Below are 13914 nucleotides of genomic sequence, written 5' to 3' on the forward strand. Positions count from 1 at the left end.
TTATTATCCTACAGAAAACATAATAAAAGATTGATTCATGCATATTTTATGTGATTAATAATACAATGTTTTATGTTGTTATTCATTATTTCGGGCGTTATGTTGAAATGAAATTTAATAATGTAGCGTACATTTTTTTTATTGCATTTGGCCATCTACCAGCGACAAATTCTGTGCGCCGAATGTGTATACTACTCTACTCTACTTACATACATATATACTTACATATACATGTGACTGTCTGACGGTGCATTTTACCCAAGTTTGCAATCATTAGTGAACAAATACTGTGAAAATTAAGTTCACTAACTAGTATATATTCACACGAAATACATATATTTAAAAATCTAAGGAAATATGCCTCAATACTCGAGTATGTGTTGCAAAAATTCAAAAATTTCAAACGTCTAACCTACAAATATTTTTTGCAACTTTCTACCACTTGATTTTCAGTAATTGTCATTTAAGATGTTCTGTTTTAGTTAAAGTAAAATGGGGAAAGGAATTTTTTCCCGGTGTAGAAGTTAATACGGACGAAGAACCAATGTTGTTCAAAGCACAACTTTTTGCACTGACAGGTGTACAGCCAGAAAGGCAAAAAGTCATGTTAAAAGGAATGACATTGAAAGATGATGACTGGGGTAACATGAAATTAAAAGATGTAAGAATATAATTTGAATTGTCTGATATTTCTACTCACAATGATATATTTTATAAGTAACAAAAGTTAAAGATTAAAATTTTGTCGATGAATTTCATAAGTTTTTACTTCATTATAGGGTATTACTGTGTTAATGATGGGTTCCAAAGAGGAAGATGTACCAGTGGAGCCCACAGAAAAACCATTATTTTTAGAAGATATGAATGAGTCTGAGTTAGCCAGTGCATTAGATTTACCTGCCGGTTTAACAAATTTAGGAAATACATGTTATCTCAATGCAACTGTACAGTGCCTGAAAACTGTCCCTGAATTGCGAGATGCTTTGAAGAATTTTTCAGGTGGACTTGCAGCTGCTGGCAGTTCTTCGCTTGTACCTGCTCAAAGTATAACTGCTGCTTTAAGAGATCTATACGAGAGTATGGACAAAGGAACATCTTTACCACCTGTTGTTCTTGTGCAAATGATGCATCTAGCATTTCCAAGATTTGCTGAAAAATCTGAGCACGGTGGATTTCAGCAACAGGATGCTAATGAATGTTGGACAGAACTTATTAGAATGTTACAACAGAAATTGTTAGCAAAGGTTATTAAAATATTCATTGATTTATGAAAGAAATTGATATAATAAATAATATAGATCAGTATTTCATGTTTCTACACTACTCGAGTAGTGTACTGTATGGGACTAAGAATGAAAAGCAATACAGTAATTTAAATATCTATTCCTAGTTTTTCCATTAAAGAATCGGTGTTCACTGCTTTGTAAGTGAATGATCTTAAACGTATGAATTGTAGTTATAGTTTCAAAATTTCAAATATTCAACATGAAAAGATGTTTACTAAGTATTATGTTGGCAAAAAATAGTAGACATTATGTGTGCATGTTATTCAATAGATGATATAAATATAAAATGATCACAGGAGAATCCTGCAGCTTTAGAAGATGATGGACAATGTCATAAGCCTCGTTCATTGATCGAACAATATTTTGGAGGAACTTTTGATACGGATTTAAAATGTGTAGAGTCTGAAGATGAACAACCTACTAAAGGAAAAGAAGAATTTTTACAATTAAGTTGTTTCATATCAACCGAAGTTAAGTACATGCATTCTGGACTTAGGAATAAAATGCAAGAACAAATTACAAAAATGTCTCCAACTTTAGGCAGAGATGCTGTATATACGAAAACGGTAAAGGATTATGTACTATTTGAAAAGAGACTTTATATTTAAAATAACAAGTTTTTATATTTAACATATATGGTAATTTGTGTTATAGTCAAAAATTAGTAGACTGCCAGCATATTTAACTATCCAATTTGTACGTTTTTATTATAAAGAGAAAGAAGCGATTAACGCAAAAATTCTCAAGGATGTTAAATTTCCTCTTGAATTCGATGCCTTTGAATTATGCAGCAGTGAACTTCAAAGTAAACTGACTCCAATGCGTGAGAAATTTAAAGAATACGAAGACAGTTTATTGGAAGAAACGCGTAATGTGAAAGATAAAAAGGACAAGGAAACTAATGAGAAGAAAATGAAAGAGGAACCATTTTGGTTTTCAAATGGTAATCAATTTATCTTTTAAACAATATGTTCCTGTTTCAATACATCACTTATTTTTAATTACAGATTTAGGATCAAACAACAGTGGTTACTATACATTACAAGCAGTGCTAACTCATAGGGGACGGTCAAGTAGTAGTGGTCATTATGTAGCCTGGGTTCGTCAAAAAAGAGACACCTGGTTAAAGTGTGACGATGAAACTGTTAGCGCTGTGACCAGTGAAGATGTATTAAAACTCAGCGGTGGTGGCGATTGGCATTGCGCATATGTTCTTCTTTATGGTCCGAAAATTTTAGAAGTACCCGATACAGATAATAATGAAGGTTCAGCTACTTCTTGTGTAACAAAAAAAGACTAAAAAACTGTAACAGAACAATTGCTCTTTGAATCTGCCAGGGAAATGCATTTTCTTTTTTTTTGTACAGACGAATGTCTAAACATAATTTCCATCTTATGGTACTAAAAATAAATTTGCAAAAATTGTTGCAACAATAAAGTAAATCATAAAAATCAAATAATAGATACAATTCCATTCATAATTTCTGTGTCGTCTGAATATATGAGGACTATATAGGTTCATTGGTTCTATACGCTTACACGAAAGAAATGGTGATAATAAACTTTAGAATAAAATACAAAGGATTAATTACTGCTAACCATTGATGTGTTCTTATATAATAAGAACTATAAAAATACATAAAATAAGAACTATTCCTATTAACTTTATATCAATATTTTTAGGCAACTATAAAATTTTCTTCATAAAATCGGATTTTATTTAAAAACATCTTTAAAATATGCGTGCATAAAACTTTATACGACAGTACTAAATGTAAATATAAATTATCCGATTATTTTTATTTGCTAATTTTATGCAATATACATTGATGAAGAATATTAGAACATTTTGTAACTTCTACTGTATTTACGTCACAACACAAAAGTTGGAAGGAAACGACCGTTACAGAAAGTTTCGAAAAAATTCCAGTGCTATTATACCTATGTATGAGGGGAAATCGTTCCCTTTTGTACGTAATTCCAGGTACAAGCATATTGAAAAAGCCGCCAATATCCTAAGAATTCTATCTTCTCTTTGTCACCTCTGTATTTGTCCTTCTTGGAAGAAAATTGTAAAGAACATATTTCTTTTCACGCAATACAAAGATTATGGGGTACGACGTTGATTAAATATTATTAAAGAATCTTTCTTCAATATTTTCCATAAAATTTTATTGTGTCTTTAATGAATTAAGAATTTTAATCTGTTAAAATTAGAAACCAAAGTTTTACGATAAATTTTTCGTACTGTTTAAATAAATAATTAGTTATTTCATATAATCTATATTATACTCTCTATATGTATACATATGTATAGATATAAGAGGATAATTCGAGGAAATCTGATAATGTAATAAACGAGCTTTTATAGACGCACACATAAGTAAAAAAGACGATACGCTGTATTCTTATACATACACGTATACATGAAAACTTGTCAGGTAGATAATTTGAAATAGGTAACAACCAGTACAAGTACAGATACCGACGTTTGTAGTCGTAAGCGTTGCAGTGTCGTCGTCGTATGATTTAACAAAAAATAAAATACAATACATGTAACGATTTTATAACTACATGACGTGTGAAGTGAATTGTGCGAAAAGATGCATTCAAAAACATTTCGTAGTAAAACCCTTCGACATTTATTCCATAAATTTTTAAGGTAATAAATATGCTATATCAGTAACGCAGATAATTGTAATATTAAATTGATAATATCTTTTATCTATTGAAAATTCATTACAACAGTATATAGATATACGTATTACCGCAATAATATTTTAGAATCATTTTAAAACAATATAGAAATATGTGAACGCGATTGATGAGAAATTTTGTGAAGCTAACGTCTTTATATAACAATTTTGTACTTTATAATTATTGCTTATAAAGAATTATATTACTAGCACTAAAAATGTTTAATCGGTTTTTAAACATTATATATTCAAAAATTTACTGCTAAAATTTAAAAAGTATCTTAATAATGATATAATAAATGTTTTAATTTAATCTCGATAAAGTATTTTTTTATCTTCCTCGGACAGACGGTTAATAATCTTGAAAAAAATTGAAAGATAAAGGATTCAACTAGAATACTAGAATAACAAAGATAGCATTGCATCATTTTGATTTTTCAAATTAAGTAGACACGAAATTCTGAGTTCTTAATACCATTACAATTCTCTTGTATATTTTAGTTTTGTCCTATGACGTCTTTTTATTATACTGACAAACTGTGTCATGAACTTTGAGATTTCTGTTATACCATATGAATATAATGAATGGTAATGTCAATTACCAATGTATATAATGTGATACGATAATCATTAAATATGTATTTTTGTAGCATCGGTATTCGTCAAATCTGACGAGATTATCCGAACGAATAAAGATGATATGGGTTGGGGATGGTAAAGGTTCGGCCAAGTTCGTGTTCACAGCCGAACTCGTCCGAAAGCTACATACATTCCGCTGCTGGCTGCCTTTACCATGGGTGTTTTCACCTCTCCGTCATGTTCTCGTGAAAAGTCTGTTCGTCTTTCGCGTTCGCTCGTAAAGATGAATAAAGCGATTGTCGAGGTGTCGTGAAACACGGTGCGGAACACATTCGTAGCGTAATCCATATATCTAAACAGTGAATTGCCCGTGTGTTTCCGTATCGTGATCCACAGTGTGTTTTGTTGTGCATGTGAAAATCTGAATTTTGACGGATCCGATTTAATGCAATGGCGACAACGTCGCTACTTTCCATTATGTTGTCCACGTTGTTTCCAACCGTCGCTCGCTGTTGCGCCTCGAGGGACTCGTACTGTTATACGTCGCCAGTGTTAAACTATTACCTGTAGGAAGAAGAAAAAAAAATGAACTTCCCGTGTAAGAGAATTTACAAATTGCTACAAAATATTCTGACGCACCGGTCCGTGAAACGAGTTTAAATCAGGCGGGCTAACATCGCTCAGAAGTGTTTTCCATTTAAATTTCTCTAACATTGTCTTAAAATTTCTATTCGATACTATCACATGGTTTTTTTTATTATTCAATCGATAGTTATTGTCCTTCCATCGCGTTGATAAGTGGAAGATTAGGATTGCTGATTTGGAAATTGAAATCTGCATCTTATCCCGTGCCACATTTAACATTCCCCAGAAAGAATTGTGTCATTTATATAGCTTAAACAATTCCATCTTTTTCAAACTATTTCGAAGAAGACGCTCCCATGTTATTCATTCGTAGCTCGACAGAAAAACAGGGTATGCTTATATGTACATATGTTCGCATAAATGAATCTCACAGAAATGATCCAAGCGCGTCATTCCAGCGGAAGTGTTTGAATTAACATCTATATCAGTTTAAGTGATTTGTCATTTAACTTAAGGGGCTACACGCATCCGGGACGTCGAAGAATATATATCTAACTTCCAGATTTTGTTGGTAAAAGTAATTCTTCCTGAAAAGTAAATCTTTTAACATTCCAAAGAGTTTCTGTTTTTCCAGTGATTTGGATTTAATAGGGTCTAGAAGAAAATACAATTATCTTTTTACAGCATTTGTTTGGATCTAATATTAAGATATATTTCATTTTTTAAGTATACTCAAATTTGATTTTAAGACAAATTTATTTGTTGATCGATACAAATAAGACGAGAGAATGATGTTAATGTAAATAAAAATGACATCTAATATTATTATAAATAGCTGTAAATAACAATAAATATTGATAATAATGAAATTGATACGATGCTCTGCTACCTAACCTGACATTACAAAAAAGGGCCATATTATGACGTCAAGCTTGGATCAGCGCGAACTCGACGAAAATGCGTATACCAATCGAGCATACCTCTGTTTTTATACATATCACAGTTCGTTGTACACGGATACGCGATGGAAAGTGTCACTGTTAAAAGAACGATCGACTGGCCAAATAGACGTTCGCGTTTATCGTGTATGTTTTTTTAGTAAGTGTCTGAATTAATTCTAAGTGTTTGATATTTATTATGTTAGATACCCACGGAAGAGTCGCAGGTTTCTTAGGAAGAAGAGAAGAAGCTCTAAGAAGAGAATCACGGATTTTCTGAATAATACTGCATTTTTCAAGACGTTATGCATTTTCCACGATCTTTTCATAGTGATTTTTCATAGAAAACATTTCAGAAGCCAAAGTGCATTTTATATGTGTTCATCCTATACAGTCGCGCTGCATCCGATATAAACGGGGACCCATGGGTGTGTGAACAATGTCGTAGAACTGCATCAAAACTATCGAGAGACATGTGCGTTTCGAAAATTTCGTATTCTCGCGATCGTATCCCAATATCCATGCAAAAGGATCAAACGTGAGAATATTGGAGGGACAATTGACAGACAGGATCTCAAAGTTTCATGACACAGTGACAGTCAATATATCTTGCTGGCGGAATTTGAAGTGAAACATAAAAAATGGGTAATTGTTTCAGCAGCCCAACAGATACTGAAAAAGAAAAGCCTGATAGAATAGGCAATCCTAACATAGAGGCGGTTGCGTCTCAAGCTAGTCCAGTGCCAACACCACCTCCAGATCCTATCAGGCCTACTCCACAAATTCCAGACACTGATGTGCCAACTGCTAAAATATTTGTTGCACTTTATGACTATGATGCACGTACAGATGAAGATTTAAGCTTCAGAAAAGGCGAACATCTAGAGATTCTAAACGATACTCAAGGGGATTGGTGGCTGGCTAGGAGTAAAAGAACTCGAAAGGAAGGATATATTCCCAGCAATTATGTTGCAAAGTTACAGTCTATTGAAGCAGAACCGTAAGTCGTATAAATATCTATTTTATCCTTTAAAATAACTATTTATTTTAAATAATGTTTGCACATCTTACAGCAGCAGAATGATAGATTAAAATAATTATATTTTTTCATCATGATATCATAGTATTATAAAAGTGTTTCATATTTTCCTTACAGTAAATGTGAATTAATAGCATATGGTTAAATATATATTGATTTAGTATGGTTGTATTAAGAATGCAAGTCACACGAAAGTTTACAGTTATGTATTCAAGAGGAAATTGCTTGATGGTACTTTATAGCCTACATATCATAGAGACTACATTATTAATCACATTCTATGATTAAAAGACTCCAGTGCATTTTGAGTTGTTCTGTTTTCTTTGTTACATTTTCACCTAATGAATTTCTCTCCCCATGCAGTCCAGTAGTCAATGTGACCTTGCTTTCACTAACAGTGCCTGCATTGTCTCCAGTTTTGTTAACTTGAGTTGAGCACTACTGGCTATCAATCAGTTTAGATAAGCAATGCTTCCTTTTTCATCTTCCTGTATAACTGTAAATTAAAAATTCAGCATTTTTTTTTTTATGACTTGTAGCAAAATTTTTGTTTGTTATTTTGCACTGATTAATTATTAACTAAATTAGAAATTTATTAATCGGACTGAAAGTTTTATGCGTTTACAGCATATGCAAATATTTAAAAATTTCATATTTCATTCCTATTTCTGCAAATTAATTTTTAACTTTTTTAATCTTGTGGGCCGATTTGAATCGATGTGATTCATATACGATCATCTTTCCGGCCGATTATCTGACGTCAATTTTTGAAATGGCAATTTAAATTAAATCTTTCGGTATTTTCTTTGTGATTCCGTAGTTCGTATTTGTCATGCAATAACTCCCGTGGTACTTTTAACAATACAAGGGCGTTTTTTGCTGGGAGTTAGAGGGTCAAATATGTAAATGTAACAATTATAATATAATTATTTATATTATTATTTTGTAGATGGTACTTTAGAAAGATCAAACGAATTGAAGCAGAGAAAAAGTTGTTATTACCTGAAAATGATCATGGTGCATTTTTAATAAGAGATTCTGAAAGTCGACATAATGACTATTCTCTTTCAGGTAAGCTAATAAATAATAACGTTAATAATGAAATATGTTGTTTTTTAAACGTAAAAAGTATATTTCTTTTATAATTCTATAAATTACTTAATCATCTTTTGTGATGATAAACCTTAACTATATTTGGTATTTTAATTTTTTTTTATAGTACGCGATGGTGACACAGTTAAACACTATCGCATTAGACAATTGGATGAAGGTGGTTTCTTCATTGCTAGGAGAACTACATTCAGGAGCCTTCAAGATCTTGTTGAACATTATAGTAAAGATGCTGATGGGCTCTGCGTAAGTCTCTGCAAACCCTGTGTACAGGTAAGACAGATTTTTAAATTAAATTATCTTTTTTGATAATCCTACATTATATAAATGGAGTTTAGACAGCTTGCTGCATGTATGAAATTGGTTTTTAATGATATATAACTACTGTATTAAGAAATATGACGTACTGCTTAATTATGACTTATATTTATTGAATATTATCATTGAAAACAACCATCAAGGGGTTTCTTCAAATTTTTTTGACGAAGTTTTACAATTTTTTTTTTGACTTTGTAGTCAGATGTCTAGTAGCCTTATAGAAATCCCTTGAGGTTGAATGTAAGCTGAATATAATAAGATGCTAAAAGTGAAAGTGAGAACATGACTGCATGATACTATTGATCTTTATATTGTACACAAGCATACAGTTTGATTAATTTTGTACATAAAAGAAATGATAAAGCAATGTAAACAATTGTACCTGACTCTTAAGTTACATTGGAACATATATATGTATGCATTACATATTTATGGCACTGTCTAAACTCCAGTTGGACTTTGCTCAATAGAAATTATGTAATGAATGTAACTAGTGTAATAATAATCATTACTATTTAAAAAATGTTTAAAAACATTGTATTTGTAACAAAATTACATTTTGAAAGATAGGATGAATCTTTAGTTATTATGTACAATACTATCAAGAAACATTTAAATGCACTAGCAACTAAAAGAGAGTAATGCAAATATCTATTATAGATTTGTGGAAGAATAATATTTTATTAAATTTGTAATTGATTTTCAAAGGGAACATCTATTGAAAAATACATACATAATCTATATATTACTATTTATTTTTGAAAACCATTAACGTTTGAGAACAGCTTTTAGTTACATAAACAATCTCGCAAAGTTTGATCTCTGAGTAGACTTTGTTTGTTTCTCTGTTATTGCTTACCCTACCTCCCGCTGGATTTTCTTGGTAAATTGAATGTCCCAATATGACATAACATGTGAATTTTCTTTTTAATTGAAGGGATTTTTCATTTACGATTCGCTTCTTTTGTATAATCTTAAATAACTTTACTAAACTTGTACACTTCTTCTTAGAAGAAATACGATTGAAAGCACACATTTAAGAATGAAAATGATTCGCGTATGGTGTGTCTGTATGTGCTATTTTGGTGTACAGTTACTGAAATTACGACATTGTGAAATAACACGTGAATAAATTTTTTATATGAAATACGATGGATGTTGTACCATCATTTGTGTGCTTAAAATCTGTTTAATATACAGAATGTTTTAAATATATATTTACAAATTTTCATGCCGAATTACCTACAATGTCTTTCATTTAGAACTGCACAAAAATTCGAAATACAAAAGAAAAAAATATAATAAATAGTATATTTTGTATAGATACATGAAACATCCTGTATATGATTTCTAAATTCATAAATCAGTTTCGAAAAATATATATTTTTGAAATTCTTTTTCGCACCTGTATACGCATTAAAGAATTTTAAAACAGACTTTCCTCTTATGTAATCAACTTTATATATTTTCGAAAAAATTTTTAACGAGCCGTCACGCAAACAATTTCATGATATAAATAAGAAGACTTATCTTTGCCGAGTTGTTCTCGGTGACTACAATTTTTCGTTAATCTTTACAAATTTTCTACCTTTTCCTATCTACGAACTCCTACTTTACTTTCATAAAATAGTAGAAATGTAGTTGACGAATGGTATTTAAATTATATCTTGGACTGTGCACAAGTGTTCAATTACTAAGTTTCTGAAATTGTATGTAATGACTTCATATTTTCATCTATAAAAACATAAGTATTAATAATTTTCCAAAAGTATTGTTACATTTTGTAATAAAGATGCAGTTACCACAACGACTCTTTAATCACAGATCAATACACACTAGCTATCACATGTTATTAGAATAGCTTCTCTTCGCAAAGGCCCATCTAATGTTCAAAGGCATGAAATTAAATAATTTCACATTCGCTTTTGATCACTTGCATCCTGCCTCATAGCCACTTTTTCTTTTGGTTTCTTCTTTGCTTTCTTCTTTATCGTACGATCGTTGGATAGATATTTTAATTTAGCTATGCTTGCTGTTGTTTCTTTTAATGAGATCTGTACAAACTTAACAATAAGATACACAGCCTATGCAACACCCTTAAAGGGCTTCCAATTAGGTTTGTATTAACAGAAAATGAAATGAACGCTCAAACATTTTAAAGGGCCTTTAGAATTTCGGCTAATATACACCTATCTTTTTACATCTTATTCATTAGTGTATAAATTGTAAAGAAGCCACATAGTGAACACGTTTATTGAAGAAAACTTCAGAATTCAGCAGCCATTAACTGGCCTGTGCTTAAATTTGTTAATAGGTTGAGAAACCTGTTACTGAGGGTCTAAGCCATCGCACACGGGATCAATGGGAGATTGATCGTTCGTCTCTCAAATTTGTGAGGAAACTGGGTCAAGGCCAATTCGGAGAAGTATGGGAGGGATCATGGAATAACACAACTGCGGTAGCAATAAAGACGCTCAAGCCAGGGACCATGGATCCTAAAGACTTCTTAGCGGAAGCACAAATCATGAAGAAACTTCGTCATGCAAAATTGATTCAACTCTACGCTGTTTGCACTTTGGAAGAACCTATTTATATTATTACCGAATTGATGAGGAATGGTAGTTTGTTAGAATATTTGCAAGGTAATATTTAATAATATTATATGCACACATGTTCGGTGTCCATTATTTTGTGCATAAGTATCATAAGCTGCAATTGGTTTTGTTTTTAGGAAAAGGCAAAACTTTAAGTTTGCAACGATTAATCGATATGGCTGCACAAATTGCAGCTGGTATGGCGTATCTCGAGTCACAGAATTACATTCACAGAGATTTAGCTGCTCGTAACGTTTTAGTAGCCGAACTGAATGTTGTGAAAATCGCAGACTTTGGTTTAGCTAGGTTGATCAAAGAAGACGAGTATGAAGCTCGAGTAGGAGCTCGGTTTCCTATTAAGTGGACTGCACCTGAAGCTGCGAACTACAGTAAATTCAGTATTAAATCCGATGTGTGGTCATTTGGTATTCTTCTTACTGAATTGGTCACTTATGGCAGAATACCTTATCCGGGTAAATAAGTAGAACGTTTTATTGTAATATATATGTTTCGTTTGTCAATATTTGTTTCCGACACATTACAACGAATTTATTTGATATCATGTTACATAGGTATGACAAATGCTGAAGTGCTTCATCAAGTAGAACATGGATATAGAATGCCATGTCCACCTGGTTGTCCGAATGCATTATATGATATTATGTTAGAATGTTGGAACAAAGATCCAATGAAAAGGCCAACATTCGAAACGCTTCAATGGAAGCTTGAAGATTTCTTTACCATGGAAGGCTCTGAGTACAAGGAAGCGTCTGCATATTGAAGCACTAAATGGAAGCACTATCTTTTGTTATACTATGCTTCATCATGGCACTGGCATGATACAATAGATATTCTGTATGTACATGCAACCAGAAGAATGCAGATTATTACAATTAACAATTTATTCGAGACACGGATGTTTGTGATATTTCAGAGTACAGTTTATACTAAACGGTACGTCTTCTTGCAACGAAAGATGACGTCGTTTATTTTTTTAGCAATACAATTACACGGATTGCTTTCGTTACATGTTCTGGCTGCCATAAAATTGTAGAGCAAGTTCGTCAATTCATGAACAATGATATAAGAATTACGATCGGTACTTGGATGATTTTTAAACAATAGCGACAGCGCGTTTGAATTTTATTTTAGGAAACTTCTGAACATGTAAATGTCGCATATTACTAGTGTTGTTGGGCAACATTTATGGGAGTTAACATTTTTAAAATAGGAATTTGTTATTTATATGAAACTTGACGAGATAACATAATTGTCAAAGACATTATATATATGTTTGATGTAGGTAAGGAACCTGCAATAGATAGACCATTTAAATCAATCTTCCATCTTTTCGAAAGCATGATTTATTTAGAATTTAAATTATACACTTATCATAAGATGGATTGTCATCCACCTTGTTCACTCATCATTCCTTTTTCCTCTTTATCCTTCTTTTTTTTTATTATATCAAACTAGTTTATTGACTGAAAAATGAATATATAAATTTTATTCTAATACAATCAGACACACCAAGTGGTTTATTGCATGCTTATATACTTTTCAAAACAATGTTTTTATTTTCAACTTTCAACATCGTTGGAAACATTTATTTGATTATTTTTCGAATATGTTAACTCTCAGATAAACTTCGGACAAATACCTATTAAATAGAAACGATGCATCTAATCCGAAAATTCGTAACTGTTCATAGTAAAAGTAGTAAATGTGTAAGATACCGTAAGAAAGTACACAAGGGTATTAATGTTAATATGGTTAGAAGTGTGTAAACCGTTAATGCCCCAATTTCTGATTTCGTTATATGTGGTACATTGTAGTCTTAGAAATCCAGAATTAGTATTAACTATTATTAATCTTGCACTTGATCATGTTTTCATATTGATTAAAATTGCTATTTTCGAACTCTTAAAATTTTCATTTATATATTTGTTCATTACACTTAACATTTATTATTCATTTACTAGTTCGATAATTTTCGTCTTTTACTAATATTTATATTTTAAAGGAAATAATTTTACAGTTATACAGTATAAAATTATGCAATAGTGTTTTTTTATATCACGTATGCTTTTAGAATAAACATGTTATACGTGCTTTAGTGTACCTATCTGCAATTCCGGTAAAGATTTTTCATGATGTGTCTAATACTTATTTACTTATTTACTGTTAAAAGATCTTCATTATTTCTATACAATATGTACTTTTGTTCCATTATATTTAAAAAGAAGTCTATCTTATTTACAGAAAGACATTAAAAATTCGTGAATTGTATAATTTAGGGTTTGATATAATTTGTTTTGCTTTTTATTCAAGTGCATATACTTCATTGACTTAAAAAATGTGTCTAGTCAGAGACCACTGTATGTTGCAAATACTTTCGTGATGTTAAGAACATTTAAAACTTGTTTCCCTTTAAGCAATAGAACGAAACGTATACTGCCAAAAACGTATGCAGGGAGAATTGCTTTACTATCGTGCTTAGCGTTGGCTAATTTAAATGCATTGTATCTTTTAAAGTTCTTTGATTTATTACCTATGTTATGATAAGTCAAAAAAGAAATACGAGTTTACGACTTAATATTATACTAGGGTCTAAATCAAGAACAGTATTTTCCTTAAAAATAAATACGAAAGAACTTCGATTACCTTTTTGTGGTCATCTGATAATTGAAAGTATTTTGTCAGGTTATTCTTTTGAAATGTCATACTGTACGTAGTGAGTAATATTGAAACTCATGTTAGGAACGATTT

General features: G+C 31.3%; 2 protein-coding genes across 2 annotated transcripts; both read left to right on the top strand.

The window, feature by feature from the left end:
• Window positions 1-233: 233 nt before the first annotated feature.
• LOC107186548 (ubiquitin carboxyl-terminal hydrolase 14) lies at window positions 234-2640 on the top strand. The gene is made up of 6 exons (XM_015574443.1): window positions 234-373; window positions 483-661; window positions 780-1244; window positions 1583-1852; window positions 1941-2229; window positions 2294-2640. The coding sequence occupies exons 1-6, from the start codon at window positions 358-360 to the stop codon at window positions 2584-2586; spliced, it is 1512 nt and encodes a 503-aa protein (XP_015429929.1). The 5' UTR covers window positions 234-357; the 3' UTR covers window positions 2587-2640.
• Window positions 2641-3788: 1148 nt separating this feature from the next.
• LOC107186536 (tyrosine-protein kinase Src42A) lies at window positions 3789-11953 on the top strand. Its single transcript, XM_015574429.1, has 7 exons — window positions 3789-3948; window positions 6743-7084; window positions 8073-8194; window positions 8343-8506; window positions 10866-11193; window positions 11283-11618; window positions 11718-11953. The coding sequence occupies exons 1-7, from the start codon at window positions 3890-3892 to the stop codon at window positions 11924-11926; spliced, it is 1560 nt and encodes a 519-aa protein (XP_015429915.1). The 5' UTR covers window positions 3789-3889; the 3' UTR covers window positions 11927-11953.
• Window positions 11954-13914: the final 1961 nt, after the last annotated feature.

This window comes from Dufourea novaeangliae, unplaced genomic scaffold (assembly GCF_001272555.1).
Source record: "Dufourea novaeangliae isolate 0120121106 unplaced genomic scaffold, ASM127255v1 scaffold65, whole genome shotgun sequence".
NCBI classification, from domain to species: domain Eukaryota; kingdom Metazoa; phylum Arthropoda; class Insecta; order Hymenoptera; family Halictidae; genus Dufourea; species Dufourea novaeangliae.

Excerpts from the sequence above, each read along its gene's own strand:
- LOC107186548 (XM_015574443.1), top strand. Across the intron at positions 1,245-1,582 it reads AACAGAAATTGTTAGCAAAG|GAGAATCCTGCAGCTTTAGA; the intron begins GTTATTAAAATA and ends AAATGATCACAG. Across the intron at positions 2,230-2,293 it reads ACCATTTTGGTTTTCAAATG|ATTTAGGATCAAACAACAGT; the intron begins GTAATCAATTTA and ends TTTTAATTACAG.
- LOC107186536 (XM_015574429.1), top strand. The coding sequence starts at position 3,890 with ATGCATTCAAAAACATTTCGTAGTAAAACCCTTCGACATTTATTCCAT. Across the intron at positions 8,195-8,342 it reads TAATGACTATTCTCTTTCAG|TACGCGATGGTGACACAGTT; the intron begins GTAAGCTAATAA and ends TTTTTTTTATAG. Across the intron at positions 11,619-11,717 it reads TGGCAGAATACCTTATCCGG|GTATGACAAATGCTGAAGTG; the intron begins GTAAATAAGTAG and ends CATGTTACATAG.